The sequence below is a fragment of the Cricetulus griseus genome (assembly GCF_003668045.3).
Source record: "Cricetulus griseus strain 17A/GY chromosome 1 unlocalized genomic scaffold, alternate assembly CriGri-PICRH-1.0 chr1_1, whole genome shotgun sequence".
NCBI lineage: Eukaryota > Metazoa > Chordata > Mammalia > Rodentia > Cricetidae > Cricetulus > Cricetulus griseus.
In genome coordinates this window covers 233,204,835-233,226,389 of record NW_023276807.1, presented here as the reverse complement: position 1 = coordinate 233,226,389, position 21,555 = coordinate 233,204,835, and the positions used below count along the sequence as shown (strand labels likewise).

The 21,555-nt window shown below is 41.9% G+C and overlaps 1 protein-coding gene and 1 long non-coding RNA gene across 3 annotated transcripts in view; one reads left to right on the top strand and one right to left on the bottom strand.

Moving 5' to 3' along the window:
* Positions 1 to 10,235, bottom strand: part of Vwa8 (von Willebrand factor A domain containing 8) — a 330,350-nt gene extending 320,115 nt beyond the window's left edge. For both annotated transcript variants that reach the window (XM_027390074.2, XM_027390075.2), the window contains exon 1: positions 9,981 to 10,235. In XM_027390074.2, coding sequence (XP_027245875.1) covers positions 9,981 to 10,140 — 160 coding nt within the window. In that variant the 5' untranslated portion in view covers positions 10,141 to 10,235. The remainder of the gene's footprint in view (positions 1 to 9,980) is intronic.
* Positions 10,236 to 10,296: 61 nt separating this feature from the next.
* Positions 10,297 to 13,824, top strand: LOC103160693. Its single transcript, XR_004772571.1, has 3 exons — positions 10,297 to 10,677; positions 12,336 to 12,443; positions 12,563 to 13,824. It is a non-coding gene; the product is annotated as an uncharacterized LOC103160693 (long non-coding RNA).
* The last annotated feature ends 7,731 nt before the right edge of the window (positions 13,825 to 21,555 follow it).

Below are 21,555 nucleotides of genomic sequence, written 5' to 3'. Positions count from 1 at the left end.
CAAGCCACCAGAGAGCTCTCACCTCTACCAATGCTCAGACAGGAGGGGCGATCCACAGAACCTCAAATTGCATCTCCAGACTGCACTGCTCCTCACCAAATCTCAGACTGCCCTGAGCTCCTTATATTCTCTCTAGTGCTGGGATTAAAGGTGTGAGCTCTGTTTCTCTTTTAGACTGATCCACTCTCATGTAGCCTTGGGTGGCCTTGAACTCACTGAGAGTTACTGCCCTGCTTCTATAACTGTAGCTAGCTTTGCATTCTGATCTCCAGGCAAGCTTTATTAGATCATAAACAATATAACACCACAACGTATTACTGCTGACATATAATTTAGAAAGTCTAGAAAGATCTGAATGGCACTGCTAAGTCAGAATTGCTTATTCTAACAATAATTAACATTCAACTGGGAACTAATAGTCGTATTTGTATGTTAATTAATATTAGGTAATATTTAGCTGAGAGAATAGTTCATCATTAAAAGGTATCTTTCCAAAGAGTTATAAAATTTTGTAACAATGATGCCATGTTGAACAATTATGTACTATACCAACAGAAATGTTTAATGAAACATTCAGATTTTTTGTTGCAGAAAAGTAATATGAAAATAAAACTTGTAAGATAAAAAGCATATTCAGATAAAATCATTACATATATAAATAAGTAAAGCTGAAATTCAAACTCATGGAAAGGACTATGGAGCATCTGATGGCCAAGAGTTCCTAGTCTTTCCAAACACAGACAGTGGCAAACAAGCCACTGCGGTAATAATCTACTTCCACTAAGAGACATGTTCAAAAGACTACGAAACAAAATTCACCTTAAATGTCAGTGTTTACAGTTTTCTGGAAATACCAGCCTGTGGCGATATATTCACTTCTGCACCTGTAGCAATGACCACGCCTTTGGGGCGTGGTTACAGGTGCTGATATGGAAAGGATCAGGTTTGCAAGGCCCTTCAGGTCACCTGGAGAGCACTGTGGAGACAGTTGTCTGCAGCCTGAGCAGGAACGCTGCAACAGTCAGTCGCTTGTTTTCCTTTTCCTAAGTTCTTTCTACTGGGCCTGGTTAATTCATTACAAACCCGCCTATGACAGCCTTTGCTACCATTTGTATCAGTCAGGAAAACTTTTAGGTAGCAAACTAAAAATGTACAAAACACACAAATGTGTTTGCAAATCCTTTAAGTAGATGAGAAAAATATTTGAAGACTTGAAGACTGTTTAGTTTCCAAGAGGGTTTTTCTTGTTAGGGGGTGGATGTTTTAATCATCACCATATCCTGTGCCAAATACAGTATTCCAAATTCTAGATATTCAACAAATGTTTGACAAGTGAGCAAATGATTAGTTTTCAATTAACTACTGTCTTCTGAGATATTGTTTTTAAGACCTGAATATTAATTTTTCTGCATCTTTCAGACACATACTATTTATGGACACGCTCCTAAGTCATGCCATTTGTAACAGATTTATTTAAGTGAGATGGTTTAAAGGGGAATGTAAAACTCAATGTGTAACAAACTTTATGCAGAAGAAACCAAGGCAGGCTTCTCTTGAAGTCAGCCTTTTTGGTTAATTCTGAATTAAGAATTTTAAAGTAGGATGCAGTCCTACAGAATGCAATCCTAGAGGAGAGCCACAAATCCCAGCTGCTCAAGCAGCACTGCAAGATTATTCCTCAAAAGAATCAAATAATTAAAAAGAAAGCCAGGTGAGTCTGAGGCCAGTCAGGGCTACATAAGAGCCTGTAAAGAAATAAAGAGAGACAGAGGTTGGGTATAGGCTTGGTGACACACATTCTAATCCCTGCACAAGTTGAGAAGGGAGGCAGAAGTATCTTAAGTTCAAGGGCATCCTTGGCAACATAAAAGCTTGAAGTTAGCCTAGACTATGCAAGACCCTGACCCCCCCCAAAAAAGGGAGGGTGCTTAAAATATGCCATATTCAGTGGCAACTACTAGAATAATTGAAGTAATCAGAATGAACCCATTCAAAAAGCACAAACATCCACTTCCTAAATATAACACCAGTAGCGCAGACACTGAAAGCAACAATCAATAAAAGGGACCTCCTGAAAAGGCAAAGGGCATTGTTAATAAGACAAAATGTCAGCCCACAGAATGGGAAAAGATCTTCACCCACCCCACATCTGACAGAGGGCTGATCTCCAAAATTTATAGAGAACTCAAGGAACTAAACATCAAACTACAAAATAACCCAACTGCAAAATGGGTACAGAGCTAAACAGAATTCTCACCAGAAGAATCTCAAATGGCCAAAAGACATTTAAGGAAGTGCTCAACATCCTTAGGCAACAGGGAAATGCAAATCAAAAGGACTCTGAGATACCATCTTAAACCTATAAGAATGGTTAAGATCAAAACTACTGAGGTCAGCTTATGTTGAAGAGGATGTGTAGTCAGAGGAACACTCCTCCATTGCTGGTAGGAGTGCACACTTGTACAGTCATTTTGGAAATCAGTATGGAAGTTTCTAAGAAAATTGGGAATCAATCTACCTCAAGACCCAGCGTTACACTCTTGGGCATTTACCCAAAGGACCATCAATCATATCACAAGGACATTTGCTCAAAAATGTTCATAGCAGCATTATTCTTAATAGCCAGAACCTGGAAGCAACATAGATGCCCCTCAACAGAAGAATGGATAAGGAAAATTTACACAATGGAGTACTACTCATCGGCAAAAAATACGATGACCTCATGAAATTTTCAGGCAAATGGATGGAACTAGGAAAAAAAATCCTGAGTGAGCTAACCTAGACTCAGAAAGACAAACATGGTATGTATTCACTCATAAGTGGATATTAGATGTAAAGCAAAGGATAACCAGACTAAAGTCTACAGCTCCAGAGAAGCTAGGTAACAAGGAGGACTCTAAGAGGGGCACTTAGACCACCTAGAGAAATTAGATGACATCTACAGGGCAAACTGGGGGCAGGGAGAGGTAGTAAGGGGGAGGGGAAGAAGATGAGAACAGGAGGGAAAGAGACGGTCTACATGGGGAGGGATGCATTGGAACAGCAATGAAAAAGATGCCTTAATAGAGAGAGCCACTGTGGGCTTAGGGATAAACCTGATGCTAGGGTAATTGCCAAGAATTCACAAGGAGGATCCCAGCTAAGACTCAAAGCAATAGTAGAGAGGATTCCTGAACTGGCCTACCCCTGTAATCAGATTGGTGGACCATCATTATAGAGCCTTCATCCAGTAACTGATGGAACCAGACTCAGAGATCCACAACCAAGAACCAGGCTGAGCTCCGAGAATCCAGGTGAAAAGAGGGAGGAAGGGAAGGGAAGTCAAGATCATGATGGAGAAATTCTATAGAGACAGCTGAACCAAGCTCATGGAAACTCATGAACTCTAGACCTACAATTATGGAGACTCCAGGGGACCGAACTAGACCCTCCATATGTGGAAGACAGTTGTGAAGCTTGGTCTACAGAGGGGCCCTGGCAATTGAAGCACGATACAAACCTGGTCCATAAGCTAACTTGTTGGAGCCCATTCCTTAGCTTGGATGCCATGCTCAGTGGCAGTAGGACCAAGATATTATTTCGGTACATGAGCCAGCATACGGGATGTTGGAGCCCATCCCCTATGGTAGGAAGCCATGCTCATCCTTAAAGCATGGGATAGGGGTCTGACCCTGCCCCAGCCTATTATGCCAGACTATGTTGACTCCTCATGGGAGCCCTTAACCAGTGAGGAGGAGTGGAGTGGGGGTGAGCGAGTGGGAAGGTGAAGGAGGGTATGAGGCGTGGGAGGGAGAATTGTGGTTAGAATGTAAAATGAAATAAAAATGTTTAAATGAAAAAAGTACAAACACAATGTTGCTGAGTTTTTAATTGCTCTTATATAACAAATAATGTAAAAAAACACACATAAGCCAAATTCATATATTGTACAAAATTGTCACAGATACCTATAGTCAATTATCATATTTCTTATTAAGACATGTAACAAATATGCTTGAAATTTTTAATTAAAAAAAATCCATAAAAGTTAAAACCTTCCAAATAAAATTAAATTTAGAAAATATTTAAAGTAGAAAGTTGTAATTTTATTTCTGAGAATATTTTTTATTTAAAGGGATTTCTCAAAGGTGTATAAGAAAAAAATTATGTTTAAGATAATAAAGTACCTTATACACAGTAATTAATCTTACACAAACCCCTTTGGAGATTACTCATTCCAGGGGATAGCTGATGTATTCAAATGTCCTGGATTCTTTACCCATACTTTGACATCAAAAACCCTGTCTCCAACAGAGACCCTGACCCTGACCTTCACCCTACCCCCCTAAAGATAAGGTCTCTGCACAGAAGAGCCAGACTGTCCCACCCTCAGGCCACAGTGACTGCTTCAAAGATGAGCAGGTACCTGAAGACTTGCCATAGAGAGCTCAGAAATTTTGTCAATGGTGGCAGGGAAAGATACTGTTTCTTTAATATTGTGAAATTCAAGGACAGTACAGGAATGGCACTATGATACACACCAAGGCTTGGAAGGCAGATGTCTATGAATTCCAGGTCAGCCAAGGCTACATAATGAGACCATGTCTCAAAACAAACAAACAAAAAATAAAACAGTGCAATACTAAGGTGCTGGTAAGTCTCTTGCTATTTCCTCTTGAAGAAATCCTACCAGACACTGAAACTAATATAGTGAACTAAGTCCAGTGACTGAGAACTGTAAAAGGCAGAGCTTGCAAGCCATAAAGACACCATTCGGACACCAGGTATCCAGTCTAGCCAGAAAAAATTGGGCAGCCTCTTGAAGCCAACCATCTAACATGCTTTTCAGTGTACACTGCTTCCCCTTAAAACCAAATGACTATTGATTGACACTGCCATTCTATCAAGGCGAAGGCAGGCGCAGCAAGCATCACAATGTCATTTTACAGACAAGAGAGGCTCAGAGAGAAAGAGAGACCACTTTACCCCTAGGAACATTCTGAAAACAAACATCCCAATAAAAATAATTCAATCACTCACAAATGTTCATCAATAAGTTGATTTCAGAGTAAAATCCACTAAAGCAAAAGATGCCCTGATCTTTATATAGCACACTTTTCTTTTTCCTTTACATTAAATATTAAAGGGAAAATTTGATCTGTCACATTTTTTCCTCTCTAGAATTCCATCAATTCTATCCTCCATGGCTCTGGCCTATTAACACTAGCCAATTCCATAAACTTTTTATTCTTTTCTTCAATATTTAATCAATACAAAACTTTACAATGGATAGCTGTCAGTTTTATTTTAAACTGATAATTTCCTTTTGTTGTTATTTGAGACAGGGTCTCTACACATAGCCCTGGCTGTCCGGGAACTCACTATGTAGCCCAGGCTAACCTGGAATTCAGTTATTGTATTCATCTGCCTCTGCCTCTGCCTCCCAAATTCTGGGGTTAAAGACAAGCACCAACACACCCAGGTTTGATAAAATTACTTTTAACTCTTACTTTTATTGTGTGTGTGGGGGAAGGGTGGGTGAGTGGATATGGGTTTGCGTGTGCTCGAACACATGTGTTTCCTTGAAATGTTGCTACACAGCACTAAGAAGGCGGAGGCAGGAGCTTCTCTGGAGTTCAAGGCCACCCTGGTCTACGTAGTGGGCTCCAGTACAGCCAGGACCAAGTGGAGAGACCCTGAATCAAAACTAAATAATAAAATGTTGCTACAACTGATAATTTTAATTGTTTGCTAACCCCTGAAAAGAATGGATATCCTGCCCAGATATTCCAATATCTTCACCAAACTCAAAACTTCCATATACATAAGAGTTCAGGTAATTCTTGGGGAGCCCTTCTCAAATGTACATATAGTACTTTGAGACCATGGATTTTATTGATAAGCAGCTAACTTTTACCACACTTGGCATGCAGTTCTGTGAGCCTTCCTCAGGATGTGATTGTAATGTTAAAGTCAACTTGGACTGAGGATACCTTTGTACTTTGAGTCCTACACTAATGAAAACCCATCCTACTTGGCTTTTGTAACAAGTGAGTCTGAGCCAGTCACAGTAGCTAAGTTACACTAACTCACCAGCTGTCAATGATCAGACTGGGCTCAGATAAAGCAAATGCTGTGCTGTAACCAAGCTGTTCCCACACCTGACTTGTGTGGTCTGTTCGCTGCTTGTCCACACTGTTAGCATCTCTCTGAGTCTCTTCGGCTTTGAGCTACCAGTTCTATTAAACTTAAATTGTTACATATTTTAACAGCAACATGGATAAGCTGGCTCGGTTCAGGGTTCTCAATGGTGACACTACTGACATTTTGGACTGGGTAATTTCTTATTTTGAGATGTTATCCTGTACTTGTAGCAGGAGCAGCCTAAGCCCACTGATGCCAATAACATCCCTCTCTCTTGGCTCGTCTCAGGTATTGCCAAAGTCCCCAGGGTGAGGAAAATCACATAAGGCTAAAAACCAATGGTTTAGTAACATCAATTTTGCCTTTTGTTGTTTTTGTACTACAGACTGAATCTAGGACCGTGCACATGCTAGGCAAGCACTCTATCACTGAGCCATATCCCAGCCCACATCATTTTTTTTAAGAAGTACACAAAACACAGAGCAGATTTTAAAAAGCAACAAAAGGTGTCACCGAGCAGTGGTGGCACACACCTTTGAACCTAGCATGCAGGGGGTAGGGGCAGGAGGATCTCTGTGAGTTCAAGGCCAGCCTGGTGTACAAAGCAAGTTCTAGGACCGTCAAGTCTACTATAGAAAACAAAAACAAAAACAAAAACAAAAACTTGAATGTATCAATAATGACCGTCTTAAGTCTGTGTGTTCCTGAGATGAATCTTCCTAATGATTTATAAGGTTACAACTGTTCTGGATATTACTGTTAAATTATTTAATTCATGTTTGAACCAGAAGATTCTGAGTCAAAAATACTCTGTTGTAGGTCAAAGTAGACAATGAATTCCACAAGATACAATATCTGGTAAATATACAGGTAAAACTAAACCATAACAGCTGTTTTCAGTTGAAAACAGAATTCTGAATTTTTCCTCCCCAAAGTCACATGATTATTTCTATTATGGCCCAAGGATACAATCTTGAAGTCACAAAAGATGTATAGGCATGAATGTCTTTTTTCATTGCTTTTATATAAAAATATTTGAAATAGATACTTTATATGTCCTAGAATGAGAAACTGGTAAAATAATTATAGGGGTAAATATCTGAACGTAATGCCTAATGTAAGTGATCATACAGGGCAATATTATGTTAATGTTCTCATGGATGTGATGATAAATTACAAAAAATCATTACCTGTGTATACTGAGATACATTATTAGATATACATAATCTGACAGGATCAATACCAAAATGCTGATGATTGTTAATGTGATGAAGGGACTGTTTTACAGAATTTGTATTTTTCAGTTTTCTAAGTGCAAAAATGACTCATACAGAAACATTTTAGTTTTTCTATAAACAGATCTATTTCATACACAGACATGGTAAGGGAAAAGCAGTGAAAGCTATATAATAGTAAACGGTGGCAGAGGAACGTGGGAAATGGCATGATGTATATAGAGTTGTTTCCAAGCTCATCACTTTGCAACATTCAGTCCTACTGAACCAGCCTGGTAGCTTCATCTGTGATAGCGTCACAGTGATCTGTGTGACTACTCAGTGAAGTAGATTACCTCCTTGCTGACTAACAATTTGTCTTTAAAACCAAGTGGTATCACTACCAATAATTAAAGCATAAAATGATAAAGAATTTACAAGTTGTAGATTCCACAACATTAGATAGAAAAGGATAAACAGCAGTAGGCTTGAGGATTTGTTTGGTCTTTTTGGAGACAGGATGTCTCTGTGTAGGGCCGGCTGTGCAGGAACTGCTATATAGACCATGCTGTCCTTGAACTCGCATGCCTCAGGAGTGCTGGGAGTAAAGGAATGTGCCACTTTGTCCAACATCCTTTTACTTTTTAACATAAATGACCTCTTCTTTTCCTTCTTATCAGGCTTAGTAGAGGTGCTATTTTGAAAACCAGCAAAGCAATTGCAACCTCTTACAAAAACACTCTCCACGAACTTTAACCTAGTAAGCCACTGAATGCTTATTAGGTACAAAGTGTTGACAAGCACCAAAGGAACATACAGACAAGACAAATGGGCACACAGTGCAGGAGAAGGAAAATAGGTAACTTGAATCTGTTCTGCATGAACTCTGTGGCTCTTTTTTCACACTGCTAGGAAGCAATGGCAATTTACAAGCAGAGGACATGGTGAGTCTGGTCACAAGTCAGAGTATAGCTGAGAATCTTTCCAGCCTCAACACCAATCCATCAGAGGCTGCTGCTGCTTTGTGTGTTTTTGACCTGATTCCAAATGCCCCCGCTCTAACCTTGGAAGCCTTAACCTTAGGCATCTGGATAGCCAGGTGTTTGCCTTTTATTTTGTCATAAGGACTCTTACTTATCTCTGGTGAACTCCCAACTTGGTTCGTCCACATTTCTCATAGCTTCAGTATTACAATCTTTGTTATATACAGCAAGAAAAAGCATGTTAGCACAATGCACTTCTTTTGGCCTGGCCTGCCAGAGCCACCCACTGAGCCTAAGAAGTTGGAATGCTACCCACAGTATGTCCAGTGCCAAGCCACACCTGCACTTCACTGAACAGAATACAAACCTGAGGACACTAACAGATACCATCTACTACCTATTTTAACAGACTTTTCAGGTCCATACCCATATGTGTTTGTCATATTCTTACAACCAGTATGTAGTATAGTATTCCATACAGAGAACAATTTTCATTTTTTAAAAACTTCTTTCCAACTGAATGCTCTATCTGTTTACTCACGGCTCTGATAGCTACAGAGTACAAAAATGGATTCCACTCAAAACTGCTCAACTCCAAACCTGCCAGATTATGTCAGGCTTCCACCCTTGACCTCTGCCTTTTTGGACAGAAGAGTGTATTATCATTTGGACATATAACTCTAAAACCTCAGGGATTCAAACTGTTGGATCCAGCCCCTGAGAGATTGGGGCTCTGATCTAATCAACAGATCAGTCCATTGATGGAGTCAAAGTTAATGAGGTGACATTATCTGGAAATGATACAAGCAAGGAGTTGGGGCCTAGTTAGACAAACCAGAGCCTGTCTTTGAAAAATAGCTCTTATCGCCGATGCCTCTCTGTCCCCCTGAGAAAGCGGCTTCGCTCAGCTAAGACCACTTTGCCACCATGATTTTCTGCCTCAATACAGGCCATAGCAAGGATACACTGAAACATCCTTAACTGCTAGCCAAAAAAAAAACTTTCCTTGTTTTAAGTTGCTTTCTTTTTTTCTGTAAGTTGTGACATGGATGCGAAGTGAGTAACAGAATGGAAAACGAATAAATGCTCTATAAGTTATAATTGAGGAAAGGTAAGTTTTGCAATTTCACTGTGTAGTCGTCAGCAAGGCTCTCTTTCTTTCTTTCTTTCTTTCTTTCTTTCTTTCTTTCTTTCTGGGACTCATTCATTCCACCTGTTGTCAAGGGTTTTAACTAAATCTATGACTTTCAGTTCTAACAACGCTTGAAACAGAGTCTCCTGTTAAACTTGGGAAAGTCCATGGACACAGGTGTCCAGCAAGAATGCACACGTGTCTATGCCATCATCACAAGCCCTACTTGGCTCATGACACAAAACCGGCTGTTGAGCCCTTGGGAGTGAAAGATCAAGGTCAGGTGCGGGTTTTAACAGCCCACAAGGGCTGCTGCATAAAACTCTTGAGTGTGCTCCAGTCTAAGTTAGGGTTCTTGTAACAAAACCTCCAGCGGGAGAAAAAAGCAGTGTTCATAGACATCACAGACTTTAGTCCAGACCCCTCCGGTTTCAGAGTGGAGCCCAGGGGGCGCCAGCGCTTTGCCCCACATCACACAGCAGCAAAGGGAGGCGGCAGCAGCAGCAGCGAAGGCGGCGGCCCAGTTACCTGAGTCGGTCCCCGCGGTTTGCATCAGTCTGACCTCCAGCCGCTGCCGGTCCCCGCCCGGCCTGCCCCGCACCACCTGCCGCAGGAGCAGCCGCACGCGCCGCGACGCCACATCACCCAGGCCGCCCGGGACCCCGAGGAGCAGGAGGCGGGACTGCATGGTGCAGGTGGCACGGCGGGGGACCTCCCGGGGCTGCGGGGCCCAGCGCCGTCCCGGGACACTGCAGGAGGCGGTGCGGAGAGCAGAACAGGAAGCGCCTGGGAGGCGGGTCCGCCGGAAACTCCTTCCCCCGGCGCGCCGGGCTCCGGGCTGTGGGCCCGGCCCGGGGCGGAGGGCAGGAGGGACGCCAGCCGGTAGGATGGGCCACCCGGGCCCTGCGCGCCGCCTTCGGCGTGGTCACCCCACGGACAGTCCCGACCTGGGGGGATGCCAAAGGCCTTTAGCACCCAGCCTCCAGCGCTTGCCCTGCTCCTCTCTTGGCTGCTAGCCCAGTGTGTTATGGTGCACTGTGGGCTTTCCCTCAGCGCTACTTCAGATCTTTTTCGGAACTGAGAAAATAGACGGCAAATTACGGAACGCCACCTATTTTAATTCGTTTTCATCTTCCCAGGGTTTCCATACAACAGGCTTTGAAAGACTCCACCTGAGTCTGTTTAGCCTTCCTAGGTTGCTCCTGTGTCATACCATCTTCTAACTGTAAGTGGAAATTTTACATTGTAATGATGCATGAAAAGAAAAAAAGAAAGAAAAAGGTTAGCTACCAGAGGATCCAGAGCGACCGCTTTACAGTCAGGCTACAAGGCAAGAGTTATATAAACATAATTTATGATTTTAGTGAGCAAAAAGTAGGACACTGGCAAAGGCTGTCTCCCTTCCATGCATTCCGAAAGCAGCAGCGGTCTTCCATAAAACAAACGAAGCCTAATTTAATTATGCTACATCCCCAAAATGTCAGGAGGGAATTAGCCAAGGCGAAAAGTTTAAATGAAGTTCTGCACAATGAAATGAAGCAAACGGGATGCAGGCCTCGCTCTCAGCAAAAAGCCTAGCCAATACTAGACCTGCCAGTGTCGAACATCCGTACTGAACACCCACTACCCAAGCACATAACCTTGGAATAAATTCTGAGAAGAATACAACCAAGGAAATATTGTGAATGAAAAGAAGAAATAAAAACGGAAGGACATGATTGCTCCTAGGAATGGTGGAGAGAAAGGTTTATTGTAGATAAAAGGGAAAGCATAGTGAGAGGCAGAGACATCTAACTGGGAGAGTCCGAAGTGGACACGACCCTGAGCCATGTGAGGAGGGAGAGGGATGCTAAAGGGGAAGGGAGAGAGGGGAACCAGGTGCAGCATCCAAGAGGGCAAAGGTACAAAAAGGGTGGGTAACCAAAATGGCTGGCTTACACAGGGACAAGCGTCTGGGGAAAAACGGCAGCTCAAACCCTGGGCTGGAGGGCATACATACCCTGTAACAGGTACTGACTGAGGGATGCTGGGAGAACCTGGCAGCCAGGTCCGATTTGATGTTAAACAGGCACCTCAGCCGCTTATCCCCGGGTATGAGACTTAACACACTGTGCAAAAGAAGTTGGGCAGAGGTAGGAGCATTTTGTGTGACTTGCTGAGGAACTTGAACTTCAAAAGTAAAAGTGGAAAACAGGCTTCTAACCTTGTTTGGAGAAGATAAAAATAAAGGTAGTGATCATTTAAGCTGCCAAAAACAATATTAGTCCATGAGTACATTTCCATTGACTATTCACAGCCATGCCTGTTAGGTCTCAAACCCAGGACAAACTGTTAACCGAGGTGCTTATTACCATATCAAAGCTGATGCTGGCCAACAGGTTTTCCCAGCATTCCCAGTCCCTTCCCATTACAGGGTCCTCCTAGCTGGCATAGCCAGCCATATTTCCCTGAACTCTCCTGTACAGAGGCTAGGCTGTGCTTTGCCCAGCTGCTCTTCCCTATATAATCCAGGTATTTTGGCTACTCCAGCCCTCTTTTGGTCTCCTGGCCTCTTGGCTCCTGGCTCATCACCCCCACACACACCCCACCCCACTCCTAGCCTTCACATGGCTTGGCTCAGTCAGCCAGTCATGTCTACTCTAGACCCTTCTAGATGCCTCTGCCTCTGGCTTTTTCTCCCTCATATCTACAATAAACCACCTCGTCCACCATACCTAGGAGCAGTCATGTCCTCCTTGTCTTTTTGTTTTTTGTTTGTTTGTTTATTTTGTCATTCAATTCCTATATGACCTGGGGAGATGGCACATATGTAAGCAGCATATAAACTTACAAAATGCTTCTCCCACGTTGTGAGAAGCATGAGATACTTGTCCTTTATTATAGTCAACCTGACTAGATCTGGACTCTTCGGTCTGTGAGGGCATTTCAAGGAAGGATTAACTAAAAGGAGAAGACCTAACCCTCATCCAGAGTGTGCAGTACCTTCCCAAGGTAAGCTAGACATAGAGTTCAAAGGAAAAGGCAGTGTTTTGTTTGCTGGCCGCCACCTCTTGCTGGTCAGTTCCATACTTCACAGCCATCAGAATCCAGCTGCTTCTCTTCCAACACAGACTGAAGATCAAGTGCTTGACAGAAATCCTCCAGCCCTTCACCATCAGAATGGAAATGCTGAAGCATCCAGCCCTGTGGACTATGCAGCTACAAGATTCTCAACCTCTCTGATGTTCAAAAAAAAAACCCAGCTATTGGACTTCCCAGCTCCTATCATACAAACTCGTGTAATCTCCTTTGTTAAATGTATATTCCTTCAATTCATTCTGTTCTCCTCAAGAACCTTGACTAATACAGAGCACACACTCTATTATGAATTGTACTGAACATTTTATTTATAATCTTATTTCACACACTTTCACAATATGAGGTACTATTACCTGCTGTCCTAGTTAGGGTTAATATTGCTGTGATGAAACACCAGATCAAAAGCAACTTGTAGGGGGAAAGGTTTATTTGGCTTACACTTCTAGGTGACAGTCCATCACTGAGAGAAGTCAGAGCAGGAACCTGAAGACAAGAGCTGATGCAGAAGAAATAGAGGAGTGTTACTTGTGCTTACTCATTTTCTTCCCCTGGCTTTGTCAGCCTGCTTTCTTATAGAACCAGCCTTGGGTGGCCTCACCCACAATGGGCCCTCCCACATCAATCACTAATTAGGAAAATGCCCCACGGGCTTGCCTACAGCATTATATTATGAAAGCATTTTCTCAATGGAGATTCACCCCTCTCAGATGACTATAGCTTGTGTCAAATTGATACAAAATATATGCAGGACATCTATATTTTAGAAATGAAAAAAACTGAGGATCTGTTAAATACCACAGTCGAGGCATCATGATTTAATCTCAGTACCCACCTGAAAGGATGGAAGAACAATGCAAGGCAGTTCACCTAAATGGAAAATCTAAGACTTAGCTTCTAAGCGCTCTCCGAATTAAGACAGTGGGGAGATTGAGACAGTCTAGCACATCCAACCTTTTAATGTTTATTAAGTAATTGTTCTATAAGTGGTCCCTTGCTAGGTACTGTGAAACACTGGGCTCACATCAGGTATAGAAACCAAACATACCAACAGATTTACACAAAATGAGCTGTGCAGGAGTTAGGCTCAAGGCAGTCAAACAATGCTACAACTAGGAAAGGCCAGTGAGGTTTCATAAAGAATGTAATGTTTGAAATTATTCTTCAAGGGTATGCATGAATAGATCAATTGGATAATCTGTCTTTCCAGCATATTCAGCTAGAGAATTTGTTCCTGGTTATTTATATAAAAACACAGAAGTCATACTTCACAATAAACCTGAATTTTAAAAACATACTGAGGGTCTCTGATATGTCTCAACAGGTAAACATACAAACACACACACACATATGCAAACAAATAAATGTATTTAAAACCACTGAAACCAAGATATGCCAGTTTATAGGAAGCTGTGATATATGCAGTAAGAGAAAATTACATATGAGCTAAGAAAATTGTTCTGAAATATGCAGAAAGTGAATTGAAAGCCTTATTTCCACATTAATGGAACCAAACAGGTTCAGCCAGGTATCAGTCCAAATATTGCAAAAAAAAATATTTTTATTGTCTTGTACTTTGTAAATGGGAAAACCTAGGATTGTGGGAATTAAATAATTTGCATATATACCTGATGTCAAAATGTTGGCAGCCTCCAGTGGTCAAGAGCACTGGCTGCTCTTACAGAGGACTGGCGTTCATTCCCAGTACCTACATGGCAGCTCAACTGTCCGTAACTCCAGGTCCAGGGGATCCAGATCTGACACCCTCACACAGACATCAATGCACATAAAACAAAACTAAATCATTTTTTAAAATGTCAGCAGCCTCAACTTTTATAAAGAGAAGTTCAAATCCAAGAGCCATGGAGATGAGGAATTAACAAGTGGTTGATGATAAGTGAAAAATGAAAAGAAAAAGAGAATTTAAAAATACATTAGGGTTGTGATTTAAAAATTAGATTTTGAAGAAGAGGGCTATCACTTTGAGAAAAGTTGACTTGGAAACAAGACATTTGAAATTAAAATGGGAGTGGGGAAGAAAGTAAAGGAAGGCTAACTGGAGGTGGCCGGTTTCTAACTAGTGCCTTTCCCCATCCAGAAAATGGGGTGAGAAACATTGAGTCAGAACTGGTGAGGATGGCACCTCCTAGCTGTCTAAAGCCCTATTTCAAGTTCTTTGTTTGGTTTTGGTTTTTCGAGACAGGGTTTCTCTGTGTAACAGCCCTAGCTATCCTGGAACTTGCTTTGTAGAACAGGCTAGCCTCAAACTCACAGAGATCCACCTGCCTCTGCCTCCTCAGTGCTGGGATTAAAGGCCTGCACCACCACTGCCCAGCTAGTTCAAATCCCTAACAAACAGTAGTTTCCTTTCCTTCTTATTTCTAGACTTAGAAGAAAGTAAAATCAAGGCTCAAAACAGAAATTGAAGCATATACCTCTTTGCTCAAAACTGACACTTTTTTTTTCATGTGTATGGGTGTTTTGCCTACATGTATATCTGTGCACCATGTGCATACCTGCTGCCTGCAGAGACCAGAGGGCATCAGATCCCCTGGAGCTAGAATGTAAGACAGTTGTGAGCTATCATGTGGTGTTGGAAATCAAACCTGTGTCCTCTGGCAGAGCAGATACTAATAGCCCTTAATTACTGAGCTGTCTCTCCAGCCCCATATCCTACTTCTTAAGATTATTTCACAAACTCAGTGGAATCCTGCAAACACAGCAGAAATACCATGAGTTTCATATTCTCTACATGAAATTGAGGAATGCATGGTGGTGTGCAAGCAGACATGGAGCTGGAGTAGTAGCTGAGAGTCTTACATCTTGTACCCAACAGGAAATGGACTGAGACACAAGTCGGTATCTTGAGCATAGGAAACTTAAAAGCCTGCCCATACAGTGACTCACTTCCTCCAACACTGCCATACCCATTCCAACAAAGCCACACCTCCTAATAGTGCCACTCCCTATGAGCTTATGAACCCAATTACATTCAAACTACCACAGGGTGGTCAGGTGTTATATCTGAGAGAAATGCTTTTGCTTTCCACTTAAGCCCCATAAAACTGTTGTGCTTTCTTTTCTATCTCACATTCCCAGGCCTCCTCCTGATGTACTAAGAAGTCAGATTCTGGGCTTTCTAGTTGAGATACTGACAGGATTCTTCTGAATGTGGAGTGGTTGTGCCTCTTTGTTCACAGTTCTAGGCCCTGCTTTCTAAGTCTAGTGAGAGAAAATAACCATGTTAAGATCTGGTTACCATAGGCAGTTGCCTCTTGGACTGTTGGACATCGTGCCATGTGAACTTATCTCTTTATTCAACTGAGAGTTGGGTTTTTTTTTCTTATTTTTTAAAGTTTACTCACTACCTGTAACATGAGGATATAAAGCTTGGTAGCTTCTTGGCTTTTTAGCTAAGATCAAGTGTGAAACACAGGCAGTATGCATAATAATGGGGTACCATGGGATGTCTTGGTAAATGTAGAGGTGCCTGTTTTTAAAGGGAAGGGGAGTAAATTAGGTCATGTGTGGTCCCTTGAGGTGAGGTATGGGGTGTTGCAGAGCAGCAGCTGATTGGTAGGTGTGACAGGACTGATGGGAACAGGCAGACCAATGGAAAGGAAAGGCATGAATGTGCTGTCCATGCTCACCTTGAATGTGTTTCAAGAATGGGGAAGGGCATAGAAGGAGATGGTCCGTGCTCCCCTGCAATAGACAGGGGCATATTACTGGCAATGGCAGCCTCCAGAAAGCCACCATGAACAGGAACAAATCTCCAGGATTTTTCAACTGACAAATTTAAGAATAAATTGAGCCTGATAAGATGACAACCTCAGGAGACAGAGGTATGAACAGAGACAGCAGAATGGCTTAAAAGGTGACTTCGGTGCTGCCTTGGCAACTAAGACAAGCTGTCAGGAACTCAGAGTATGCTGCAGAGCTAACCCAGGCTTGCCTGTCAGTGGGCTTTGTTTCTTGATTCTCTGCAGACATGGCTGTCACTGTAGAAATGTGTCCATGCAGACTGAAGCGTGCTACATTCTCCAAGCTGCGATTAAGGAATTCAGCCAGGCCCAGCATCATTAAACATTCTCTTGAGAGAAAATTGGATGTAGCAACAACAATAATAATAATAGTAATAGTAATAAAAAAGATCTTGAGGCCCCTGAGGGAGGGGCTTGTAGGAGGCCCCTGAGCATAAGGGAGATAGAGATACGAACTCCTATCAAAGTCTTGCCCATGAGAATGAGAACCCAGTCTGGGCCTCCCCAAGTACTGGTATCAGCCTTTCCCCTAGAGCAGTAGACAGTCCACTTCCTAAAGGCACAAATCATATTGTCCAACTTTAGATGAAACAAAAATGGTAACACAGAAGACAGACAGCTTTTACTGTTGTTATTTGTGTGTGAGAGAGAGGTCAGAGGAAAACGTTGTGAAATTGATTCTCTCCTTCCACTTTCAAGGGATTACCAAGACTGCAGAGCAAGCGCCTTTACCTGCTGAGCCATCTCAGCAGCCTGGGCAAGAACATAATAAAATAAAATGCCTTTGTAATAAAGATGAGAGCAAGCTAAGAGGATTATCTTATACATTGCTGAGGACGGGATGTGGGAAGCAGTATAGTTATTCTTGGATGCACTGTAGCAACCTGTGTCGGGGACCTAGTCGTATTTCATACTCCTCTATGAGTCTAACTTGAGGAAATGGAGATGTTCTAAAACATTTGGGATGAGAATGTTTTCTTCAACATTAAAAATACTAAAACATTAAAAACTCTTCCAAAGAATAATGAAATGAAGCAAATTATAATTCTTCAGTCATAAAGTTCTTTCTAACATTATGATTAAAATGTTCAAAAACAAAATTATACAGCTAACATGATTCTAAATTTTTAAAGGTATAAGGATGTGAAACAGAAAATAAAACCATTTCAGTGACCAATTCATGAATAACCATAAATTTCTATTGAATCTTTTTATGTTTCAAAATGTTTCTACTATGGAATTGGAAAGATGGCTCTGTGTTAAGAGAGTGGACCCCAATTTGTTTCATAGCACCCATGTCAGGTGACTCACAACTCCCTGTAACTCCAGCACCAGCAGACCTGACACCTTCTGGTCTCAATGTGGTGGGAGGGGGATATAAACACCATACATACACAACATATATAAAAAAGAACTTAAATATTTTTCTGCTGTGAGCATGAACTTATTAGATTTGGGGGAAATAAGAAAATAAGAGGAAAAAACCCACACAGAGAATTGTTGACACATTTAAATTCACAATTTAGGATAGCCTATGAGTGATGCCAGATAATTCAACAGTCTGTTTCTGAATTCGTACATTTCCCTGACACGCTAAAGATGTGCCTAGTTTGCTACTGGGGAGAATAGGAAGGCTCACAAAGAAAAAATTATATTTCTTGCCAGGTGTGGTTAGAGACAGGGGAATCTAGTGATTTGAGACTAGCCTGGTCTACGTAGCAAGTCCAGGACAACCAGGAATACATAGTGAGATCCTATCTCAAAGAAAGAAAGAAAAGAAAGAAAGAAAGAAAGAAAGAAAGAAAGAAAGAAAGAAAGAAAGAAAGAAAGAGAGAAAGAGAGAGAGAAAGAGAGAGAGGGAGGAAGGAGGGAGGGAGAGAGGAAGGAAGGAAGGAAGGAAGGAAGGAAGGAAGGAAGGAAGGAAGGATGGGACTATTTCCTGCCTCTCTTGTCTTTCTTTTTTTTTTCTCTTTTTTCCCCTTGTAAGAAACTTTTCTATGCATAAAATAATTCAACAGCAGTTTGCAACCAGAAGCATGGAAAAAAAAATTGACTTGGATCCTGAAAAGAATGAATGCAGATGGAATATAAATATCAGCCTGGGTTGACTTGATCTTCATCCTGTTCAGCCAATCTGGCTATTTATCACGTGAGCCTAGAGCTCTGGAGAAAGTGTAGGCTGAGATGCAAATACATCATTAGTGTGACAGTTGAAAGCAGGAGAACAATCACCACCTAAATTCAACCAAGGGCTGGTTTTACCCCCACACCCCTCCTCCTTGCACATGTGGCAAAGTCTGCCGGCATCTTTGATGTCCCTGATTGGGAGTGTGCTGTTTTGGATATCTAGTAAGATGAAGTCAGAGATGCCCCATCAAACAAGGAGCAGTGAACAGGGCAAGCTTTGACCAGACACAAAATCAGTGGACCTACCATGTCAGTAGGTATTGAATAATGCCAACTTAAAGGCAGTATAACTAATACAAAGAAGAAAGTGAACTAATGCAGTCTCCTTCAAAATGTAGTTTTTCTTTTTTCCCCATGTCCCTTTCCCTGTCAATAGTGACCCATTTTATGCTAGGGATACTGACATATATGTGGAATCCCAGCACTCAGAAGACCGAGACCAAAGGATTGCTGTGAGCCCAAAGGATTTGTGAGTCCAAGGCTATGACGGCTACATAATATCAGGCTAGCCAAATGAATTAAACAGTGAGATTTTTAATCACAAAACAATTTTTAAGGCAAATTAGAACCCTTTGGCCCTCCTTTAACTTCCATAGTTCTCATATCAGGCAAATCCCATCCACAAATCCCTTCCCCATCTCAAGCTCTCTGCCCTTCCTGATAAAACCTTAGGGTGTGTTTTCCTGAAGAAGCTGCTATCTTCTTTAGTAGGAACTTACTAAAACGTGAGTCTCGTGTTACTAATATATTGCATGAAATCTTTCACCTTTTCGCTTTACCATTAAGACTAACCAAAAATTCGGTATCCATTAGATAAACCCATCGTAATCTAGCCTTCTCCTTTCTTACTCAAACAGTCTTCCTTTGACTGACTGCCCCTCTGGTAGACTTTGGACTCCCTAAAGATCATGGACTAGATTCTAAAGTCTCTGGCCCTCTTTAAGAATGAACAGTACCATATTGTTTGCTGAACTAATAAAGGAATTTCCTCTGAGCATGTACAGGTCTGAGTGTAGGATAGAATCTCATAGAGCATATGTTTAGGACAGACAGGTAAAATCGGGGGAGGGGCTGTAAAGTAATATAGTTACAGAACTAGTAAAGCATGGAATCAGCAAAGCCCAAAATACAGGAAATAGTTTGAAGAAAAATAGGGACATCTAAGACTATAGTGAGAAGTCAGTGTCTAGTGGCTAACATTATGTTTTAAATTTAAATTACTATGGGTGAACAGACTGGAAAAAGATATTCACCAACCCCACATCTAACAGAGGGCTGGTCTCCAAAATATACAAAGAACTCAAGAAGCTAGTCTCCAAAACACCAAACAACCCAATTAAAAAGTGGGGAACAGAACTAAATAGACAATTCTCAATAGAGGAATCTAAAATGGCTGAAAGGCACATAAGAAAGTGTTCAGCATCCTTAGCCATCAGGGAAATGCAAATCAAAATAACTCTGAGATACCATCTTATTCCTGTCAGAATGGCTAAAATCAAAAACACCAATGACAGTTTATGCTGGAGAGGATGTAGAGAAAGGGGAACACTCTTCCACTGCTGGTGGGAGTGCCAACTTGTACAGCCACTTTGGAAATCAGTATGGAGACTCCTCAAGAAAATGGGAATCAGTCTACCACAAGATCCAGCAATTCCACTCTTAGGCATATACCCAAAAGAAGCACATTCATACAACAAGGACATCTGTTCAACGATGTTCATAGCAGCACTATCTGTAATAGCCAGAAACTGGAAGCAGCTTAGATGCCCCTCAACGGAAGAATATGGATAGAGAAAATGTGGTACATTTACACAATGGAGTACTACTCAGGGAAAAAAACAATGGAATCTTGAAATTTGCAGGAAAATGGATGGATCTAGAAGAAATCATTCTGAGCGAGGTAACCCAATCGCAAAAAGACAAATATGGTATGTACTCACTCATATGTGGATTTTAGACATACAGCAAAGGAATAGCAACCTACAATCCACACTGCCAGAGAAGCTAGTAAACAAGGAGGACCCTAAGAGAGACATACATGGTCCCCTGGAGAAGGGGAAAGGGACAAGATCTCCTGAGCAAATTGGGAGCAAGGGAGGAGGAGGGAGGGAGCTAGGAGAATGAGAAGGGGAGAAGTGGAGGGGTGAGGAGGACATGAGGGAGCAGAAAGGTTGAGTCAGGGGAAGAATAGAAGAAAACAAGAAAGCAGATACCATAATAGAGGGAGACATTTTAGGTTTACAGAGAAATCAGTCACTATGGAAAGGTCTGGAGATCTACAAAGATGACACCATCTAACAATCTCAGCAATGGAGGAAAGGCTACCTTAAATGCCCTCCCCTGATAATGAGATTGATGACTGTATTATATGCCATCCTTTAGCGTTCATCCAGCAGCTTGTGCAAGTAGAAGCAGACACCCACAGCTAATCACTGAACTGAACTGGAATCCAGTTGCAAAGAAGGACGAGTGATGAGCAAAGGGGTCCAGAGCAGGCTGGTTAAACCCACAGCTGACCTGAACAACGGGGAGCTCTTGGTCCTCAGACTGATAGCTGGAAAACCAGCATGGGACTGATCCAGACCCCAGGAACGTGGGTTTCAGTGAGGAGACGTCAGAAATCTACGGGACATCTTGTAGTAGTTCAGTATTTATCCCTAGCAAAGGTGTGGATTTTGGGAGCCCAATCCACATACAGGGATACTCCCTGAGCCAAGACACATGGGGGTGGGCCTAGGTCCTATCCCAAAGGATATGATAGACTCTGATGACCCCCTTTGGAAGGCCTCACCCTCCCTGGGGAGCAGAAAGGATATGTGATAGGTAGGGTTTTAGTTGGGGGGTGGTAGGGGAGGATGGGTGGGAGAAGGGAACTGGGAGTGACATGTAAAACAATATTGTTTCTAATTCAAATACAAAAAGATGGAAAAAATTTTTTAAAAAACTGCAAAAAAATTACTATGGGTGAGAGATCCACAAAACAAAAATGCCTCTAACCTGTGAGCCTCACTTACTCAAGGACAAATAACTTCCCAGAATGCTGGGGGCTGTACTTGTAATTGCATAGTCTTATACAA